The 22,855-nt window shown below is 35.2% G+C and overlaps 1 protein-coding gene across 1 annotated transcript in view; it reads left to right on the forward strand.

The window, feature by feature from the left end:
* The window catches only part of LOC102531605 (phospholipid-transporting ATPase ABCA3-like), a 107,779-nt gene that overhangs the window by 2,527 nt on the left and 82,397 nt on the right, over window positions 1-22,855 (forward strand). Inside the window, exons 2-5 of the mRNA XM_072942768.1 lie at window positions 4,328-4,411; window positions 4,755-5,007; window positions 8,390-8,517; window positions 20,270-20,411. Coding sequence (XP_072798869.1) covers window positions 4,328-4,411; window positions 4,755-5,007; window positions 8,390-8,517; window positions 20,270-20,411 — 607 coding nt within the window. The remainder of the gene's footprint in view (window positions 1-4,327; window positions 4,412-4,754; window positions 5,008-8,389; window positions 8,518-20,269; window positions 20,412-22,855) is intronic.

Raw genomic sequence — 22,855 nt, forward strand, 5'->3', positions numbered from 1 at the left:
GTAGGAAATATAATAATACATATAAAATTTCATGTGTATATAAATGCATATAGAGTAAATAAATTATACATACAGAATTTCAGTTATAGTTTCATTAATATAGTCCATGCAAGGAGTTTATGAGCACCTTATTTTAATAGTTGATCAGTTTATTTAAATACTGTTTATTTGATGTGACTTTAGCAGGATTGAGGTTTTATTTTTTAACTTTTCTTTTTTTTAACTTTTTTTTATTGAGTTACAGTCATTTTACAATGTTGTGTCAAATTCAGGTGTAGAGTACAATTTTTCAGTTATACATGAACATACATATATTCATTGTCACTTTTTTTTCTCTGTGAGCTACCACAAGATCTTGTATATATTTCCCTGTGCTACACAGTATAATCTTGTTTATCTATTCTGCATATGCCTGCCAATATCTACAAATTTTGAAATCCCAGTCTGCCCCTTCCCACCCCCCACCCCCTGAGCAACTACAAGTCTGTATTCTACGTCTATGAGTCTGTTTCTGTTTTGTATTTGTTCTTTTTTTTTTTTTAGATTCCACATATGAGCAATCTCATATGGTATTTTTCTTTCTCTTTCTGGCTTACTTCACTTAGAATGACAATCTCCAGGTCCATCCATGTTGCTGCAAATGGCATTGTTCTTTTTATGGCTGAATAGTATTCCATTGTATAAATATACCACCTCTTCTTTATCCAGTCATCTGTTGATGGACATTTAGAGTGTTTCCATGTCTTGGCTATTGTAAATAGTGCTGCTATGAACATTGGGGTGCAGGTGTCTTTTTGAAGTAGGGTTGCTTCTGGATATATGCCCAGGAGTGGGATTCCTGGGTCATATGGTAAGTCTATTCCTAGTCTTTTGAGGAATCTCCATACTGTTTTCCACAGTGGCTGCACTTAGTTTTCTCTTTCTGATATATCATTATTAGTGTAAAGAAAAACAACAGATTCCTGTACATTAGTCTTGTATCCTGCTACCTTGCTGAATTTATTTATTCTAATAGTTTTTGTGTAGAGACTTTAGGGTTGTCTATGTAGAATATCATGTCATCTGCAAATAGTGACAGTTTTACCTCTTCCCTTCCAATTTGGATATGTTTATTTTATTTTCTTGTTTGAGAACTGTGACTAGGACTTCAGTACTATGTTGCGTAGAAATGGTGAGAGTTGTCTTGTTCCTGCATTTAGCGGGAAGGCTTTCAGCTTTTCACCTTTGAGTATTATGTTGCTTGTGGATTTGTTATAAATGGCTTTTATTATGCTGAAATATGTTCCCGCTATACATGCTTTGGTGAGACTTTTTATCAAGAATGGATGTTGAGTTTTGTTAAATGGTTTTTCTGTGTCTATTCAGATAATTGTGGTTTCATCTTTCCTTTTGTTGCTGTGGTCTGTCACCTTGATTGATTTGCATATATTGAATCATCCCTGTGACCCCAGAATGAATCTAACTTGATCATGATGTGTGATCCCTTTTATGTATTGTTGGATTCAGTTTGTTAATATTTTGTTCAGGATTTTTGCATCTATATTTATCGAAGACATTGGCCTGTAATTTTCTTTTCTTGTATTTGTCTTCAGTTTTGGAATCAGTGTGATGGTGGCTTCATAGAATGGGAGTGTTCACTCCTCTTCAATTCTTTTTGAAATAGTTTGAGCAGGATAGGTATAAGTTGATATTTTAAGTGTTTACTTTATTGGTTTCTTTTTAAAATGCTCTCTGGCAATATTGTTTTCATATTGGAGCATTTAGACCACTTTATCAGTTAGTGTAATTCCTGATATTCAATATTTTGTTTTGTCTTTTTTTTTTAGTTTTTTATTTGAGATAGGAAGGGAGGTAATTAAGTTTACTCATTTATTTACTTTAGTTTTTTTGAGGGAGTACTGTGGATTGAACCCACGACCTCATGCATGCTAAACACACACTCTACCACTTTGAGCTATACCCTCCCCCTTTAAATATTTGGTTTTAAAGTCACCATCTTTTGATGTATTTCCTATTTGTGGAACCAGTTCTACATTTCTTTTTCTCTCTTGACTAACTCTCATTTTGCTTGATTGAATTATCTTATTTCCTTTTTTCTCTGAGTTTAGTATTTTGTACTCTTTTGCTGTTATTTTAGTATTTCACATTAATACAACATGCACTTTGGTTTATCTCTGATTAATATTAATTGGAACTTTTGCAGTGCTTACAGAAATTGCAGAACACTGACTCCATTTATATATTATGCTATGTTCTCATGTATTGTATTTCTACATATAATTCAGTCCCTTCGGCCATCATCACTGTTTTATGAACTTAAAAATTATTTAGATGTATTCCTTTTTTGTTTCCCTGTATTTCTTTTGGTATATTTTATCTTCCAGATGCATACTTTCCTTCTACAAACAAGATCCTTAATTAAGCTTTTTTAAATTTAGTTTTCTAATGACAAAATTTTATTTCCTTGATTTTGTCTTTTCACTTAATTCTTGAAAGATCTCCTTTGCTTGGTATAAAATTGGTTTGTAGTTATTTCCTTACAGCACTTTGAATACCTTTATTTTAATCTCTGCTCCTTTATTTCTCTGTTATTTGCTCTGTTCTTTTTTTACTCGTATTGGTACTCCATTTATGTATTCATTAAATTCTGTGACTATTTCTGTCACTATATTCTTTATTTTTCTATCTTTTTGTCTATGTTTGAGTATTTTCTTCTGAAAAAATTTCCAGACACTAATTTCTCTTCAACTGTGTCAAATCTGCAGTTATGCCATCCACTGAGGTTAAATTCATTTGTGAGGTTAAATTCCTTTCATAGTTTTCTGTTTTAGAATTATTTGGCTGTTTTTCATATTTGTCATGCCGTTGGCATAGTTCAAGTTCTCTTCTCAAATTCTCAATCCTGTCTTTTTTTCTCTTTGAACATAGCAGTTACAGTTATTTGAAAGTCTTTTGGCTGATCATTTTAACGTATGGAACCCTTTAAAGTGTTCCTATTGTTTGTTTCTTAGCTTCTCATTCATGTAACCTTACTTTTCTCTGTCTAATGTTGTTTTATATTATATGATAGCAATTATATTTGGACTTATTTTTAAGGAAAATTTTGATCTAATCTGTTTCATAATTCCTACAGAGAGTTTGTTTGTTTGCTTGCTTACTTTTATCTGGCACCTTGGTTACATCTCAGAGACTGAGCTGCTTTGGAGCTCTGTTTCAGCATCTTCAATGTGCAACCAGCTTCTTGTTTACCTTAACTCTTAGCAGCCCAAAGGAAGGAAATTTTCCTAGCCTACCCTCAACCCAGGTCTTTGTATTTACATGAGGCTATGAAAACAGCTCTACTTAGCTTCCCAGTCTCTCAGTTGCCTCTTCAGGAATTGACAGTGCCGAGGGGAAAAGATTCCCCACATGCTAGGCCTGCCTCTGCAAATTTCCTAGTTCTCCTTGTACTTAGCAGGAATGTTGCTCTGAATAACTTATTCCCCTCTCCCTGAAGGTAGACAGGTTATTTTCATATCTGCTGGGTTTGTAGTTATGCCTGCCTTTACATTCTGAATATTACATATTTATACATTCCTTTTTATCTTGATGAATTTCACCAGAGATTTGCCTACTTTACTACTCTTTAAAAAATATGTATGATTTTATTGTTTTTCTCTGTTAATTTCTATTTTCTGTTTCACACATGTATGCATTTAGCTTTACTTCTTTTCTCCTACTTTGGTTGTGTGTGTTCTGTTGGGGTTTTTTCTGACTCATCAAATTGTATCCTAAGACATTTTAAATCTCTCTTGCTTTTTCACATAAGAACGTAAAAGTATACATTCCCATCTAAGTATAACATTAGCGATAGTATTGAGATACAGTATTTTTATTATCAGTTGATTTTATGTATTTTAAATTCCCTCTAGTTTCTCCTTTGACAGATGAACTGCTTAGAAGTATTTTTAAATTCATAAATCTTCAGGAATCTTTAACTCATCTTTTTATGTATTTTCACCCTAATGCAACTGGGATCATAGGCTGTGTTCTGTATGATACTCATCGTTTTAAATTTATTGGGCTGTTGCTTTGATGCCTAGAATATGTGCAATATAAATGCTTTATGTGTGCTTGAACAACAATCCTAGAACTTTATTAAATATTAAGGAAATTATTAGAAAAATAGAAACAATTTAATTTTCTTTATAATTTGTAATCATTATTGTTATCAATCTTTGAGACTGATTAAGGAGAAAATTAGGATAAAGAAGTAATACTGTTATTTGCTTAATGTTCACATTATTAGGTAACTTGACATTAAAAATCTTTTTCTCCATCCCTGAAGTTGAGCATACATTCTTGTAGAAGAATGGATTTGTTGACACTCAAGCAATTTGCAGTGCTCCTCTGGAAAAATTTTACCTTAAAGGTATGTAAATGTATTTGTGGAAAGTGTTCATAAATGCCCATTTGTTGCAATTCAGATTTTGTATGTGGGTGTGGATGGGCACGTGCTCCCATGCACAAGCTTTTGAAAAATCAATTCCAGAGCTGTAGGTGGCTCTTCTAAATCTGTTAAGCTGAGTTAGTCAATAGTATGGTATGACCTATAAGAAAGTTGAAAGGGGAGTGGGAGGGATGATGTGAGATAGTCCAGGAAACACTGGCTGTTTCAGAGTGAAATTGGCAGAACTTTTTATAATAGAACTACCCGTTTGCATTGAATGTGTACTCTGACGTGAATTGACACTATCTCTTTGTTTCTCTTCCAGAGGAGGCAGTTCTTCAGTTTAATTTTCGAAGTCCTTACAGCATTGGTGTTTCCAGTGATGCTTTTGCTATTCCGTGCAATTATTAAGTTACCTGTTAATGGACCTTACAATTTTACTTCTCAACCCATCAGAACTCTGCCTCCTTTCCTCCAAAATCCTAGAGAATGGAAATTGATTTACGTGCCTTCTAAAATTGATGTGGTAAAAGAGATCACTGAGAATGTGAAGAGGAATCTAAACATTGATATAAGAGGTTAGAAATTAAGATTTTCTATAAAACTTATTATTTATGATTGTTTTTGATGGAGCTAAAGAGATGTAGAAAAAAGAAGAAAGCTGGAGGAATCACACTCCCCAATTTTAAGACTTAGAATATAACTGAAGTTATAAAGACAGTGTGGTATTGGTGGAAGGATAAACACACAGAGCAAAGAAACAGAATAAAGAAACCCAAAGATAGACCTACAGAAATTTGCCAAAATATGGTACAAAGCAGTTCAGTGGAAGGATTGATTTTTTCAGCAAATATTGCTGACTAATTGGACATCAACGGCTAAAACAATGAAATATTCTACCTAATGCAAAAATAATATCAAAATGGATCACAGATCTAAAAGTAAAATGGGAAAACTTTTAGGAGAGAACATAGCAGAAAATCTTTGTAACTTAGGGCTAGTTGAAGAATTCTTTGACGTGATAGCAAAAGCATCATCCATGAAAGAAAAAAATGGATAAAGTGGACTTCTGATATATATTACTAGTGGTTGCTCTTGTAGTTAAAATATACATACTTAATTTTTTTCATAGGCTACTTAGAACTATCATTTTACTACTTTATCATAATGTTACATGTTTACCAGGTTACAGATCCTGTTATATTTCCCACTTTGTTTTAGCTTTCATGTCTACGTAAGTTGAAAACTTCACTAGAAAATGATATAATTCACACAAATATTTTGAAGATCTTGAGAAACTTATTTACCCAGATGTTTCCCATAGCTGCTGCTCTTCCTTCATTTTCAGTGTTCTAAGTTTTCTTCTAAGTTCAATTTCTTTTTATTTTCCTTCTTTCTGAAAAACTTACAATTTTTTAGAGCAGATCTACCAGCAATGAATTCTTTTTGTTTTCCTTCATGTGAGAATGTCTTTATTTTAACTTCATTCCTGAAGGTTGTTTTTTTGGTACAGAATTCTGGGTTGAGAGTCTTTTCTTTAAAAATTTAAAAAATATTTGCCACTTTCTTCTGATCTCCTTGGTTTCTGAAAAGAACCTGCAGTCATTTGAATCCTTGTTTACCCGTAGGTAGTGTCATTTCTCTCTGTCTGGTTTCAGGATTTTTTTTTTTGTCTTTATTTGTCAAGAGTTTGATTGTGATATGTCTATGTACTTATTTTGGCTTATTCTATTTGGGGTTCACATTCTGTTTGGGGTTCACTGAGCCTTTTGAATCTGTAAGTTTAGCAAAATTTGGAGACTTTTTCAACAGTTATTTCTTAAAATTGTTTTTCAACGCAGCCTTCTTTCTCCTCTTCTAGGACTACGATGGCAAAAATGCTCAACGTTTTGTATTGTCCCACAGGTCATTGATGCTGTCTTCAACTTTTTTCCGGTTTGTTTTCCTCTATTGTTCAGATTAGGCAATTTCTACCAATCAATCTTGAATGACTGCTTCCTCTGTTATATATATATACAGCCATTGAGTCAACAAATGAGTTTTCTTTTCAAGTATAATTTAAAGTGATCACCTGATTAATCTTAATTTCTTTTAAAATAACTTTTTTGAGATATAAGGCACATTCCATTCATTCACCCATTTAAATTGTACAATTCAGTGGCTTTCAGTTTATTTACAGAGTTTTGCAACCATTAGTACAATCAGTTTTTTAAGTTGAAGTGTAGTCAATTTACAATATTGTGTCAGGTTCTAGTGTACAGCAGAGTGATTCAGTTATATATTATATATGTATATATTCCTTTTCATATTCTTTTTCATTATAGGCTATTACAGTATATTTAATATAATTCCCTGTGCTATAGGATAGGACCTTGTTGTTTATCTATTTTACATATAGTAGTTAGTATCTGCAAATCTCAGATTCCCAATTTATCTCTCTTACCAACTTTCCCTCCTGGTAACCGTAAGTTAGTTTCTGTGAAAGTCTGTTTTGGTTTTGTAAATAAGTTCATTTGTGTGATTTTCTTAAAGATTCCACATAGAAGTGATAGCATATGGTATTTGGTGTTTTTCTTTCTATTTCTACCTTACTTCACTTAGTATGACAATCTCCAGGTCCATGTTGCTGCAAGTGGGCATTATTTCATTCTTTGTTGATGGCTGAGTAGTATTCCATTGTGTAAATACACACACACACGACAACTTCTTTATCCCGTCATCTGTCAATGGGCATTTAGATTGCTTCCATGTCTTGGCTACTGTAAAGAGTGCTGATATGAACATTAGGGTGCATATATCTTTTTTAATTAGTCTCCTCTGGATATACGGCCAGGAGTAGGATTGTTGGATCATATGGTAAGTCTATTTTTAGTTTTTTAAGGAATCTCCATACTGTTTTCCAAAATGGCTGCACTAAATTACATTCTCACAAAGACTGTAGGAAGGTTCCCTTTTCTCCACATCCTCTTCAGCATTTATTGTTTGTACCACAGTCAATTTTGAAGCATTTTGATCACCAAATATAAATCCTGTAATCTTTAGTTATGACCTCACAATTACCCATCCCTACCAGGATTAGAAAAACACTAAGCTATTTTTTGTTTCTACAGATTTGCCTATTATAAACCTTTTTATATAAATGGTTTACATGTAAGTATTTTATATAAATAGTTTACAGAGATATTTTATATCAGTTTTATATAAATGCATTATGTGGTCTTTTGTGACCGGCTTCTTTTACTTAGTATAATGTTTTCAGGGTTCATCCACGATGTTGCATTTACCAGTACTTTGTTCTTTTTCATTGTCAAATAAAATCCCAGTGTATGGATACACTGCATTCAGTTGGCATATCCTTCATCAGTTGGTGAACATTTGGCTTGTTTCAACCTTTTGGCTATGATAACTGATACTACTAAGAACATTCATCTGTAGGTTTTATGTAGACATATGTTTTTATTTCTCTTGGGTATATACCTAAGAGTAGAGTGAATAGGTCATGTGGTAACTCTATTTTTTAACTTTTTCTGGGACTACCACGCTGTTATCTAAAATTGTTATACCATTTTACATTCTGGTCAGCAGTGTATGAGGGTTCCAACTTTCCTGCATCTTCACCAGCACTTCTTCTTGTCTGTCTTTTTGATTATAGTCATCTCAGTGGATGTGAAATGGTGTCTCATTGTGATTTCAATTTGCATTTCCCTGATCACTAGTGATTTATCTCTATATGTGTTTTTTAATGATTACTATTTAAAATTGTAGTAAAATTTTATAAAATACCTAAAATGTTTTGAACCCCAAATATCTAGTAAGTAATTGTGATACCAATATTTGAGAAACTGTGGCCTTAAGTTTACACTATTTCGATAGGCTTTTGTCCATATAAAGTAATATCTCCTCTCTCAGAAGGAATTATCAGATGTTTTTACTTAAGTGAACAATTTTGTCTCTCTGCAGTTCAAGGCTTTTCTTCGGAATCTGAGTTTGAGGAGTATGTTAAGTATGACTATGGATCTTACAAAGTGCTGGCTGCCATTGTTTTTGACTGTGACTTCAAAAACAGCGATGATCCTCTGCCGCTTCAGGTGAGAAAGTTGTATTCCGAGTTTTCTAAATAAATAGCTTTCTAGTAATTGCACTTCCAGTTTCCAGGGTTTTAATGAATTTCATATTAACCCTCTTTTATAAGTGAAGAAACTAATTTTCCCAAGTTCAAACTACTAATATACAGTAGGGCAAGTCCATATCTGAGTAACTTTAATTTCTATGTTCTTACCTACTGCATCATGCTGATAAGGGCAGAACTGTATCTTCCACTCACAAGACCTTAGATTAATGGGACACACTTTAACTACTCGTGCAATGCTTCTAAGTTCTACAAAGGGTGGTAAGACAGGTAAGCCTCAAAGCAGATGCATCTTCACTAACAGACAAGCAAGCATGGAAAGATCCTTTATCTTTGAATGAAACACAGAATTTAGATCCTTTCATAAATCTCTAGGGAAAAGTCTCAGCCACAGTGATTAAGAATAGAATATTCATAGGCATATAGCCCATGAGAAGGAGAGAAAGCAACAGTGTGTGGTGTCTCTTTAGCAGATCTTATAGATGGTATGTCCTGGCGGTGATGGAAATAAATGGGCTCCAGCTACACATGGAGCCAAATTTTATATTTAGAACACACATACTCGTCAGTAGAAGGGAAAATTAATAAAACCGCTAGTAGGATAGTACATATTTTTTCTGTGTGTCCCATCCTTCCAAGACTTTTTTCATCTGTGCCAACTTCCATTTACTAAGTCAGAATTATCCATATGCTGATATGGATTTAGGGTCAGCAAAATACATTGGCTCCAAGTGTCTTCAGTGACGTTTCAAGTTTCATTCTCATTGCTGATTGAGCATGCTTGTGTCCCAGATATTTGAACTAGATTTCTGACATCAGAAATTCCCCAAATTATGTGTCTAGGTGCTTGGTCTATTTTTTTCTCCAGCTTTATTGCGGTACACATGACATGTAACACTGTGTGCGTTTAACATGTACAATGTGATGATTTGAAACGTGTATATTTTGAAATGATAAGGTTAATTGACATATTCTTCACCTCACAGAATTACTACTTTGTGTGTGTGGTGAGAATATTTAAGATGAGTAAGTACTTGGGATCTAATGTACAGCATGCTGCTTGGTCTGTTTTGATGAATTTTTAAACAAATCTTTTGATCTCTGTTGATGACTTCATGTATAGCATAGAGCTTCTAATATCTACCAGCTTTCCCACATCTTAGATGACTTTCTTTACAGGCTCTTTTGTCCACCTACAAGTGCCACAAGGATCCACGTAAACCTCACATATGATCACTGTCCTGATAAAAAGACCTTAGTGACTTCCCATTGCTCCAGGCTCATGTCCAGAGTGCTCTGCACAACGCACATGGCTATCAGTATCCTAGTGCTTGGATATCTCTGCCACTCCTTAACCATTCTTTCTGCTGCAGCAATACTTAACTGCCAGATGCACCATATTATTTTTTGCTTCTAGGCCTTTGGTCACTTTTTCTCTACTGTAGGAATGCTGCTATGAACTCCCATTCAAACTCCCATTCGCCTTCTACACCTGTTCCTTTTCTGCCTTTTTATCATAACCTTTTCTGTCTTTTCATCATAACCTGTCTTCATCATACCTTGTCCATATTTTTGTTAGTCAAAATTCATATGGGAGTATAAACACTACTGAAGGTATTTCAACAAAAGGATTTTAATAGGAAATATTTATGCATTCACATTCTAGATTTTAGTCACTCTTGACCAACACTTCAGAGGGTCGAGCTTGCTCACCTGTTCAGGTGAACCATCCCCTTCTTGAGCCCTTAGTTATCTGGTCATAACTGCTTCCATGTGTCTTCACTGTTTTCAGAAACTCTCAAGTTTCAGACATAACCTCACTCTGCTTTCATTATATAACAGCAAACTTAATCATGATTAATTGCTCCCTCTTATATGGTAACTTGTTCATTTGTGTGTGTACCAGTGCAAATAGCTCAGTATTACTGGGTGATAATTATAAAGGTCTTCAGTGGAAGTTTTACTGTGTCCCCTCTTGAAAGTGTTCTACCCCAGGAAACAAAGCCTTTAATGTAGCAGAACTTAAGTTTGTGAGGATGGAAGGTATTAATTCCACAAGTAGGTTTCTAGGAGTGATGGTAATAACAGCTAACTCTACTTCCAAGGCTTGGTTCACATACCCTCATGTTTTACAGGAACACAGGGCCATATATCAGTTATTGTTACATAGACTTTATCTCGTAGAACAGTGTCCCAGAGTAGCAGAGTGTTATCCTTAGCTGAAATTTAATAGGCATTTTCAATTTCTTCTCTCAGGCCTCCTGCTTCTCTCAGCCTCTGGTAAGCAGATGTCTTACTAGGGCATTTACAGTAGTTGTCACTTCCTGTTTATCGGGTCTAAATGTAAATGCACATGCAAAGGACTTAAAATATCTGAAACAATTTTGTAAAAGAATAACAAAGTTGGAAGACATATAAAACTTATTATAAGACTAAAATAATCATTACAGTGCATTACTGGCATATGATCAACAAGTACATCTATGAAACAGAATTGAATTCCCAGAAGTAAACTCTCTGATACAATCATTTGACTTTTGACAAAGGCACCGAAGAAATCTGATGAGGAAAGGAAGATGTTTTCAATAAACAGTGCTATAATGATTCGATATACGTGGGGAAAAAGGATCTTGAGCTCACTCACACTACGTGCAAAACATTAATACATGGTGGATTATAGATTTAAATGTCAAAGCTAAAACTAATGCTTTTGGTGTGAAACATAAACAGATACCATCTTGAGGGTAGCAAAAGTTTTTCAGGTCACAAAAAGCAATAACCATAAAAAAAATTAATGGATTGGCTTCTATTGAACTTTTAGAAACTTTTTATCATCAAAAGACACTGTTGACTTCTGGTCTGGGCAAGATGGTGTGGACTCATTTCTCCCTGTCTTTCCTCGCTAAGCACAGCTATACACTCCGGACATAATGCAGAGACAAAGAAAAACTCTGAAAGGTGATAGGAAATCTACAAAAAGGTTAAGACCCCAGGCCTGGAGGATCAATGCAGGGGCACACACCTTACTGTTCTACACCCAAAAGAGGACAACCAAGACCCAGCGTTGTCTGTCCTCCAGCCTAGCAATAGAACACAGCCCAGTTAGGCTCATTTCACTCCAAGATCAAATGGAAGCATTTCTGACATTAGGTGACTCCAGTACCCCCAGCATGAGGAATGGAGAGAGTGCCTTGCTAAAAATTAGTGGCCAGGAACATACTTTCCTTCCCCACCAGGCCTGAGATACCTTCTCCTGCCAATGTATACTGAGGCATAGGAATAGAAGCAAGAGGGATTCAGACGTAAGTAGCCCAGTCTGGAAAGTCATCTCCACAGGTCTCAGACGCCCCTCATGGCAAGACACTGCCGTGGGTGGGACAGTGGAACCATCAGTAGAGACGCAGATACAAAAAGTGACCAGATCTAGGAAGCTGCTTTGATACCATGAGCCTGAGACTTGCTTTTCCTGCCCAGATACATTAGGGGAGCCAGGGGACAATGGTAGGGGGACTCCACTACAAGAATTCCAAAACTCAAGAAGCACTCTGTGTCCCATGCAGACAGGTAGGATCCTACAGCAAGTGCTCAATCAGGAAAGCCTCTTCCTTCCTGTGGGCCTGAAAATCCTCTCCCACGGGGAGACACCAGGGCAGACAGGAAGAGCTGGCTAGAGGAACCCAGCCACAGAAGAGGTCCAGGCCAGGAAGGCTTTTTGTGCCATGGGCCTCCTCTGCCCCCAGAAGGAAATCCCCTTCTGTTTCCTTTAGGCAGCACTAGCAAGAACCAGTGGAAGCCCCAGTGGTACCACATGAACTAGGAGACCAAATAAATACTGAAAAGTCTCTGATAATTAAACTGTCATTGAAAAGTAGGCCAGCACCTGCATGCTAAACTGAAATAGGCTGACTGCCTGATATAATAAAATATTTAGTTAGGATCCAGAGTTTCCTAAAATAATTGGCATAATGAACAGGGTAAAATAGAAAATCATCTGTCACACCAAGAACCAGTCAACTGACATGAGACCTGAAGTGAATCAGAGGTTGGAATTCTCTGAGAAAGATGTTCAAGCAGCCATTGTAAAATATGTTTCAGTAACAAATAAAAATTATCTTGAAACAAATGAAAAAAGTAGAAAATCTTAGCAAAGAAATAAAAGTTATAAACAAATTATAAACCTCAAATTCAGTAACAAATGAAAACCTAGTTGGATGTTCTATTAATATTAAGCAGAGTGGACAGAGCAGAGGATATAACACTGAGGAATAAATTTAGCCAAGGAGGTGCAAAGAGTGTGTGCTGAAAACTACCAAATATTGCAGAAAGAAATTAAAGAGCACGAAAATAAATGGAAAGATAGCCCAACTTCATGGGTAGGAAAACCTATTTTGTCAAGATAACAGTATTACCGATAGCTACCTAGATTCATTGCAAACCCTATCAAAATTCTAACAACCTTATTTGTGGTCTTTTAGATGATAGCCATTCTGACACGTGTGAGGTGAAAGCTCATTGTTGTTTTGATTTGCATTTCTCTGATAATTAGTGAGGGTGAGCATCTTTTCATGTATCTGTTGGCCATCTGTATGTCTTCTTTTGGAATAATGTCTGTTCAAGTCTTCTGCCCATTTTTTGATTGAGTTCTTTGTTTTCTTGATATTGAGTTGTATGACTTGTTCATATATTTTGGGTATTAACCCCTTACAGTTACATCATTTACAAATATTTTCTCCCATTCTGTATGTTGTCTTTTCACTTTGTGTATGGTTCCCCTTATTGTGCCAAAGATTCTAAGTTTAATTTGGTCTCACTTGTTTATTTTTGCTTTTGTTTCCTAGTTCTTAGGAGACAGATGAAAAAAATGCAATTTAAGTCAGAGTGTTCTGCCTATATTCTTTTCTAGGAGTTTTGTGGTTTCCAGACTTAGATTTAGGTCTTTAAGCCACTTGGAGCTTGGTTTTGTATATAGTACGAGGGAGTGTTCTAATTTCATTCTTTTACATGTAGCTGTCCAGTTTTCCCAACACTATTTGTTGAAAAGACTGTCTTTTCTGCATGTATACTTTTGCCTCCTTTGTCATAGATCAGTTGGCCATAGGTGCATTGGTCTATTTCTGGGCTCTCTGTTCATCTGTTCTGTTCCATTGATCTACTTGTCTGTTTTTAGCCAGTACCATAGTGTTTTGATTACTGTGGTTTTCTAGTATAGTGAAGTAATAGAGCATGGTACTTCCAGCTCTGTTCTTCATATTTCAAGATTGCTCTGGCTATTTGGGGTCTTTAGTGTTTACTTACAAATTGTAGACTTTTTTTATTCTAGTTGGGTGAAAAATGCAGTTGGTATTTTGAGAGGAATTGCACTGAATCTGTAGATTGCCTTGAGTAGTATTCCAATCCATGAACAAAGTATATCTTTCAATCTGTGTCATCTTCAATTTCTCTCATCAGTGTTTTATAGTTTTCAGAGTACAGGTCTTTTACTGCTTTAGTTAGATTTATTCCTAGGTATTTTATTCTTTCTGATGCAATGGTAAATGGGATTGTTTTCTTAATTTCTCTTTCTGATATTTTGTCATGGTTAGTGTATAGAAATGCAACAGATTTCTGTATCTTAATGTTGTATCCTGCAACTTTACCACATTTATTGATAAACGCTAATAGTTCCTTCATGTTGTCTTCAGGATTTTCTCTGTATAGTATATGTCATTTACAGTCAGTGACAATTTGAATTCTTTCTTTCAAATTTGAAATGAAGGGGGAAAAACATATGATTATCTCAATTGATGCAGAAGAAGCATTTTTATAAAATTCAGCACCTTTTCACGATTAGACTCTATGAAGTAGGAATAGAGGAAATGATCTCAACATAATGAAAGGCATGTATGCATAACCCACAGCAAGCATTATACTCAGTGGTGAAAGACTGAAATGAAGGCTTTTCCTCTAAGAACAGGAACCCGCTTTCTAAGAAAGGATGCTCACTTTCACCACTTTTTTTCAGCGTAGTGTTGGGGGTTCTAACCAGAGCAATTAGCCAATAAAAAGAAATACGACATCCAAATAGGAAAGAAAGAAGTAGTTTTTGTTTGCTTCAGTTTTTAAATGATATGATCCTACATTAAAAATTCCTTTAAAAAAATTCCTGAAGGCTCTGGAGCTACTAAATGAATTTTAAAAAGTAGCAGGATACAAAATCAATACTCAAAAATCAATTGCACTTCTATACTTAAACAAAGAATAATCTGAAAAGAAAATTACCAAAACAAGTTATTTACACTAGCATCAAAGTGGATAAAATACTTAGGAAATAACTAAGTAGGTGAAAGACTTGTACAATGAAAACTACAACACTTTGCTGAAAGAAATTTTGAAAAACATAAATAAATGGAAACACATCCCATTTTCATGGATTGGGAGACTAATATTGTTAAAATGTTAGTACTATACAGAGCAGTTCAGATTTCAATCCAATATCTATAAAATTCCCAACAATGTTTTTTCAGAAATAGAAAAACCCATCCTAACATTCATATTATATCTCAAGTGACCCTGAATAGCTGAAACAATTTTGGAAAAAAAAAACCAGAAATGGTAGACTCACTTCCGCATTTCAAAATTTACTATAAAGCAGCAGTAATCAAAACAGTATGGTTTTGGCATAAAGACAGACATATACACTAATGGAAGAGAATAGAGAGGCCAGAAATCAACATCATTTGGCCAAATGCTTTTCAGCAAGGATGCCAGGACCATTCATTCATTGTGTAAAGGACGGTCTTTACAACAAATGGAATTAGGAAAACTGGATATCCACATACTAAAAAGGAATTTGGAACTATGTCTAATAGTATAGGTAGAAATGGACTCAAAATGGATCAAAGACCTAAGTGTAAGACCTAAGACTATAAAACCCTTAAATTAAGTTGGAGGAATTTAACATGAAAACATAAGACAAAATCTTAATAGCTTTGAATTTGGTAGTGATTTTTTTTTTTGATGAGGCACCAAAGGCACAGGAAACAAACAAACAAAAAACAAATTGGACTTGATGAAAATTAAAAACTTTTGTGCATCAAAAGACACTATCCAAAGAGTAAAAAGACAACACACAGAATAGGAGAAAATATTTGCCAATCATGTATCTGATAGGGAATTAATATCCAGAATATATACAAAACTCCTAAAAGTCAACACAAAAACAAACAATCTAATTCAAAAATAGGGAAAGAATTTAAATAGTTACTTCTCCAAAGGAGATATATGATTGTTCCATAAGCACATGAAAGGATACTCAACACCAATAATCATTCAGGAAATATATATCAAAACTATAATGAGATTCTACCTCATATTGATTAGGATGATTACCAACAAAAATAGAGAAACCAACAAGTGTTGGTTACCCAGTCTCTTACCCTCCCTCAGGCCACCCTGTTCCTTGAGGCAAAACAATATCAAAATTAGCCCAATTAATAACCCTCCAGTGGGCCTCTAAGTGTTCAAATGAAAGAAAGGGTCACACATCTCTCACGTTAAATTAAAAGCTAGAGATGATTAAGATAAGTGAGGAAGACATGTCAAAAACAAAGACAGACCAAAAGCTAGGCCTCTTGCTCCAAGCAGGGACCCAAGTTGTGAATGCAGAGGAAAAGTTTTTGAAGGAAATTAGAAGTGCTGCTCCAGTGAACACTCTAGTGATAAGAAAGTGAAACTGCCTTGTTGCTGATATGGAGAAAGTTTTAGTGGTCTGCATAGAATAACAAACCAGCCACAACATTCCCTTAAGCCAAAGCCTAATCCAGACCAAAGTCCTAACTCTCTTCAATTCTGTGAAGGCTGAGAGATGAGGAAGCTGCAGAAGTAAAGGTTGAGGCTAGCAGAGGTCGGTTCATGAGGTTTAAGGAAAGAAGTCATCTCCATAATATAAAAGTGCAAGGTGAAACAGCAAGTGCTGATGTAGAAGCTGCAGCAAGTAATCCAGAAGATCCAGCTAAGATAATTAACAAAGGTAAGCTACACTCAAAAGCAGATTTTTGATCTGGATGAAAAGCCTTATATTAGAAGAAGATGCCATCTAGGACTTCTATAGCTGGAGAGAAGTCAACGCCTGGCTTCAAAGCTTCAACGGACAGGCCGACTCTGCTGTTAGGGGCTAATGCAGCTGATGACGTTAAGTTGAAGCCAAAGCTCACATACTATTCCAAAAATCCTAGAGCCTTGAAGAACGTTTTTTGGCGGGGAGAGCCTTTAAGAATTATGCTAAATCTACTGATCTTGTTTTCCGTAAGTGGAACAACAAAACCTGCATGACAGCACACCTATTTACAACATGGTTTACTGAATATTTTGAGCCCACTGTTCAGACCTAGTGCTCAGAAAAAAAATGTTTTCAAAGTATTACTGCTCATTGACAAAGCATTTGGTCACTGGTGAGCTCTGATGGAGATGTAGAGTTAAAGATTAATGTTGCTTTCATGTCTGCTAACACAACATCCATTTTCCAGCCTGTGGATCAAGGAGTAATTTTGACTTTCAAGTTTTATTATTTAAGAAATGTATTTCTAAAGGCTATAGCTACCATAAGTGGTAATTCTTCTGATGGATCTGGGAAAAGTAAATTGAAAGCCTGGAAAGGATTCAGCAATCTAGATGCCACTAAGAACATGCATGATTCATGGGAAGAGGCTGAAATATCAGCATTAACAGGACTTTGGAAGAAGTTGATTCCAACCCTCATGGATGACTTTGAGGGACTCAAGACTTCAGTGGAGGAGTTCACTGTAGATATGGTAGACATAGCAGGAGAACTAGAAGTAGAAGTAGAGCTTGAAGATGTGACTCAGTTAGTGCATCTCATGATAAAAGTTTCATGGATAAAGAGTTGCTTCATACAGATGAACAAAAGAAAGGAGTTTTTTTGAGATTGAATCTGTTCCTGGTGAAGATGCTGTAAAGATTGTTGAAATGACAACAAAGGATTTAGGATGACATAAACTTAGGTGTTAAATGGTGGCAGGTTTGTGAGGATTGAGTCCAATTTTGAAAGAAGTTCTCTGGGTAAAACACTATCAAACAGCAATGCATGCTGCAGAGAAATTGCTTATGAAAGGAACGGTCAAATCAGTGTGACAGACTTGCTGTCTTATTTTAAGAAATTGTGCCACAGCCACCCCAACCTTCAGTAACCACCACCCTGATCAGTCAGCAGCCAGCATCAAGGAGGCAAGTCCCTCCACTGGCAAAAGATTACAGCTCAGTGAAGGCTCAGATGGTGGTCGCCGAAGGCTCAGATGGTGGTTAACATTTTTTAGCAATAAAGTATCTTTTTAAATTAATGTATGTACATTTTTGACATAATACTATTACACACTTAATAGATTACAATATATTGTAAACATAACTATCATGTGTACTGGGAAACCAAAAAAATTCATGTGACTCGCTTTATTGCAATACTCACTTTATTGTGGTGGTCTGGAATCAAACCCACAATATCTCTAGGTCTGTCTATATCTGACAATGTGCTAGTATCTCAGACATTTTTAAAAGTCCTATAACTTAATAATAAAAAGACAAGTAGCCGAATTTCAAAGATTTAAATAGGCAGTCCTCCAAAGGAGGCACACAAGTGGCCAGTGAAGATGTAAAAAAGTGTGCAAGTCAGTAGACATCAAGAAAATACAAATGTAAACCACAGTGAGATACTGCTTCCTGCTTATCTAGAAAGGCTAAAATTATAGTCAGACAGTATCACGTGCTGGTAATCATGGGAAGCTACGGTTGGTGGGGCTATAAAATAGTATGGTCAGGTTAGAGAAAGATCTGCCATTTGTTCAGATAAAACTAAACATACACCTACCCTATGATCCATCAGTTGCACTTTAATGAATTTACCCTAAAGAAAAAATAAACGATGTTTTTATACACACACACAAGAGTTTTACAGGAATGTTCTTAGCAGCTTTACTCATAATATCCAAAAATTGGAAACAGCCAGGTATCCATCAACCAGAGAATTAATGAGCTCTGTTGTATTGATATGATGTTTAATCTTGATACTAGTTTGGGTTACAACAACTACACATTTGTTAAAACTCATGGATAGTTAAGGAAATACACAGTTAAGATTTGTACATTTTATTCTATGTAAATTTTACCTCAAATAAGCACTGAAAACAAATACTGAATTCTAGTAAATGCTGAACTATTTATTTCGTGGACATGTACTGAAGTCTTTTTCTTTGCAGTGCATCCAAAAATTAAATATATTGATAGATAAATATAAAGTATATAGATAGTAAATATATATGGGTTTATATAGATATATACATTTAAACTTATATGGATGCATAGTATAAATTACATATGCATATCCCATTTTGCCTTTTTTATGCAAAAGATAGTATTCTTTTTAGTCACCAAGTTTGTTTCTCTTTGAACCATAAATCCATTCTTTTATACTTTACTCTTTGATGCTGTAGCTACATTTCTGCTTTTTCAGCCAATTTTTTGTAGGGCTCTGCTAATAAAGGCAGACAGGGGCAAGCCTGGGGGAAGACGGAACTTGAGCTTTCCTATTGGCTTTCTGTCTGCTTGTAGTTGCCAGTGAATATCCCAGCAACACCCTCCCCCCCGCCTTTTTTTTTTTTTTTTTGGCCGTAGCACTTTCTTCCTGTAGCAGCAGCCAAATAAAGTTTGCAAATTGTCCAACGCTTTTAAAAATCAGCCTAAATCCACCTTCTCAAAGATAATCAGCACCAGGCAACTGGAACTCCATCTCAGATGTCCAGGTCCTGGTCCAAAACTCCCTTCTTTCAAGCGGTGAGACGGAGTACTAGCTGACTTGTGCCCTGTCCTCAAAGGTTTGATTTTTTTCAGCTGCACAGATGTCTCATTTACGTTTATAACTGTTAATAATTCCAAACTCTTGCTTTTGTTCCCTTAGTCCTAGGGCCAGTGGCTGCTTCCTGCTGTCACTATCCGATACCTTAAGAGTCCTCTTATCTTTAAGTTATCTAGCAGGATGTGTCTTTTCTGACAGTACCTTGAACCAGATATGAAGCTCTGTCTTGTGTACAGATACCCTAGTTTATGCAGCCTCCTGTGTATGAGCAATCGAAATTTGCTGTATTTCCACCATCAATAATGTTTCAGCAAACTTGTGCGTTATGTGTTTTTCATATTCTTTGAGGTATGTATTCCAAATCTGCTCCTGAAAGTAGGATTGCTGAATCAAACAATAAATGCATATGTAGTTTTGTGAAACATTGCCAGATTCTCCATTATAGTTATTCCATTTTGCATCCACAGTCAGTCTATGAAAGTGCCTGTTTGTCTGCTGCCTTGCCAGCAGAATGTGTTGTTAAACTTTGACTTTTCCAGTGTGATAGGGAGGATATCTCTGTAGCTTTAATTTGCCTTTATTTTATTGTGTGACACTGAGAAGCTTTTTTATGTATTTATGGGCCGTATGTTTATCTTGTTTTTGTGAACTGTCTGCATTTTGAGAGGACTTAAAATGTAAATAAGATTGGAATGTATTTGTTGTGCTTAGAGTTACTGTCATTTTCAGGCAGTCAGAATCACTTTGACATCAGATGGATCTCATCTTTCAAGTCACATGATTTCCCATCTGGACTTTCCTTTATTTCTATTTTCTTTTCAGTTTTGTTTGGTATTAAATATAATTTCTTTACTATTGCTACTTCTAGGTAAAATATCATCTGCGTTTTATTAGGATACAGAGGACTATCTTGTGGCCAGACACAATAGGCTGGAAAACATCCTTCCTTTTTCCTAATCATCCCTTTCCGGGACCCAGGAACCCAGATCATAATGATGGAGGAAGCCCTGGTGAGCAGATCACTAAGTATACTCATTTTCTTATCACAGTTGCATATATGTATACACACATACACTTATACATATATATGGATATATATATAATTCAGCTTATTTTAACTTGTAATTTTTTAAATAATTATATTTTCCTAAAACTACTTTTCAGTATCACACACCTAACATATATATAGAATATATGTATACTTATATATGTATTATGCTTTATCCTCTTTTAATTATTACACCAATATATTTATCTTTATGTAGTTGTGATTTAGTGTGGCAAATATTTAGTAGAACAAAAAAGCTATACACACTCTAGCATTAGCAAAAAAAATTGGAAACAGCATGACCAGTAAGAGAATAGATGAACCTAATAGACAATCATTGAAAATAATCTTTAGGAAGTCTGTTGAGAAATAATTGAAGCAGAATCTGCAGGTGCCTATATGAATTAGCTGGATAGAGATGGGTGAGGATTATTCCACACAGTGGAAGTAAGATCATAAACACATGCATGACAGGATGCCACATTCAGGGAACTACATGGCCTTTTGTTTGTTTCCTTTTTGTAGCTAGAATAGAGGGTAATGTGGGAGGTTATTAGAGATGAGACTAAGAGACAAACAGACCTAATGTGTAAAAGTGAAGGAGTATGAAATTTCTCCTGGGAGTTATGAGAGACAGAGGCATAGCAATATTTAGCATGGATAGAAAACTGGTAAGATATAGAAGTGGATACATCTCTTCAAGTGATGACATTCATAAGATGTCTTTGGTATTTGTTTATATCTGAACACAGAATTTTTGTTTTGTGCTATTGCTGAACGAAGAAGACTGTGACCTATATTTCACAATTTATGTAATTGATCAAGATATTTCAAAGAATGACTTCTTTGCCTTATGCCTGGATTTTACATTTACATTTCCTTAATACCATATTATTTGTGGAAAATATTATAAAGAGAAGTGAGGATGAAGGACTACATGCTTGGTAACATTCAAATTAAGGAGTAAACAAAAGAAGACAGGGGTACAAAGACTAAGGATTGGCAGGGAAGTGAGTAGAAAATTAAGACCTATATTACATGAATCAAAGGAGGAATTGGAAACTAGGCTTGATATTTCGGTTTTATCACCACAAAATAACTTTTTTGATATCTTAAAACTTGAAAATAACAATCCTGCCACAGAAAAGAGTTTCTGTAAAAACTCTATAAAAACTGTAAAACATAGATGAGGGAGATTAAAGGTGCAACAAAGAAAAGGAAAGATGTCCAATGTTCTCAGATCAGAAAAATTAATGTTGTTAAGAGGCCATACTACCCAAAGCAGAATCTACAGATTTAATACAATCTCTATCAAAATACCCATGACATTATTCACAGAATTAGAACAAAAAATACTAAAATTTATATGGAACCACAAAAGACCCTGAATTGACAAAGCAATCTTGAGAGAAAAGAACAAAGCTGGAGGTATACACCCTGACTTCAGACTATACTACAAAGCTACAGTAATCAAAACAGAATGGTACTTGCACAAAGATGGACATATAAATCAATGGAACAGAGTGAGAGCCCAGAAATAAGCCCATGCACTTATAGTTATTTAATCAAAGGAGGCAAGAATATACTATGGAGAAAAGACAGCCTCTTCAATAAATGGTGCTGGGAAAACTGGACAGCCACATGTAAATGAATGAAATTGAGAACATTTCTTCATACCATATACAAAAAAGAAAAACTCAGAATGGATTAAAGACCTACATGTAAGACAGGAAACCATAAAACACCTAGTAGATAACAGACAGGACACTCTGACATAAATTGTAGCAAAAATTTTTTAATCTGTTTCCTAAGGCAAAAGAAATTAAAGCAAAAATTAAAAACTGGGACCTAATTTAGCATAAAACCTTTTGCACAGCAAAGGAAACCATCAACAAAATGAGAAGACAATGTACAGAATAAGAAAAAAAGTTTTGTGAATGATGTGACAAACGGGGTTAATATCCAGAATGTATAAGCAACTTTTACAACTCAGCATCAAAAAAATTAGCCCAATCAAAAAGTAGGCAGAAAGCCTAGATTATTTTTCCCAAAGAAGACATCCAGATGGCCAACAGACACATGAAAAGAAGCTCAGCATTACTAATTATTCAGAGAAGTGCAATTCAAAGCAACAAGCTATCACCTCAGAATGACTATCATCAGAAAGCCTACAAATAACAAATGTCGGCAAGGATGGGGAGAAACAGGAACCACATTGTGCAGTGTTGGTGGGAATGTACATTGATGCAGCCCCTATGGAAAACTGTGGAGACTCCTCAAAACACTAAAAATGAAACTGCCATGTGATCCAGCAATCCTTTTGCTGGGTATGTATCTGGAAAAAAGGAAAGCACTAATTGGAAAAGATATGTGCACCCCAGTGTTCATAGCAACATTATTATTATA

The sequence above is a fragment of the Vicugna pacos genome, chromosome 18, assembly GCF_048564905.1.
Source record: "Vicugna pacos chromosome 18, VicPac4, whole genome shotgun sequence".
Lineage (NCBI taxonomy): Eukaryota > Metazoa > Chordata > Mammalia > Artiodactyla > Camelidae > Vicugna > Vicugna pacos.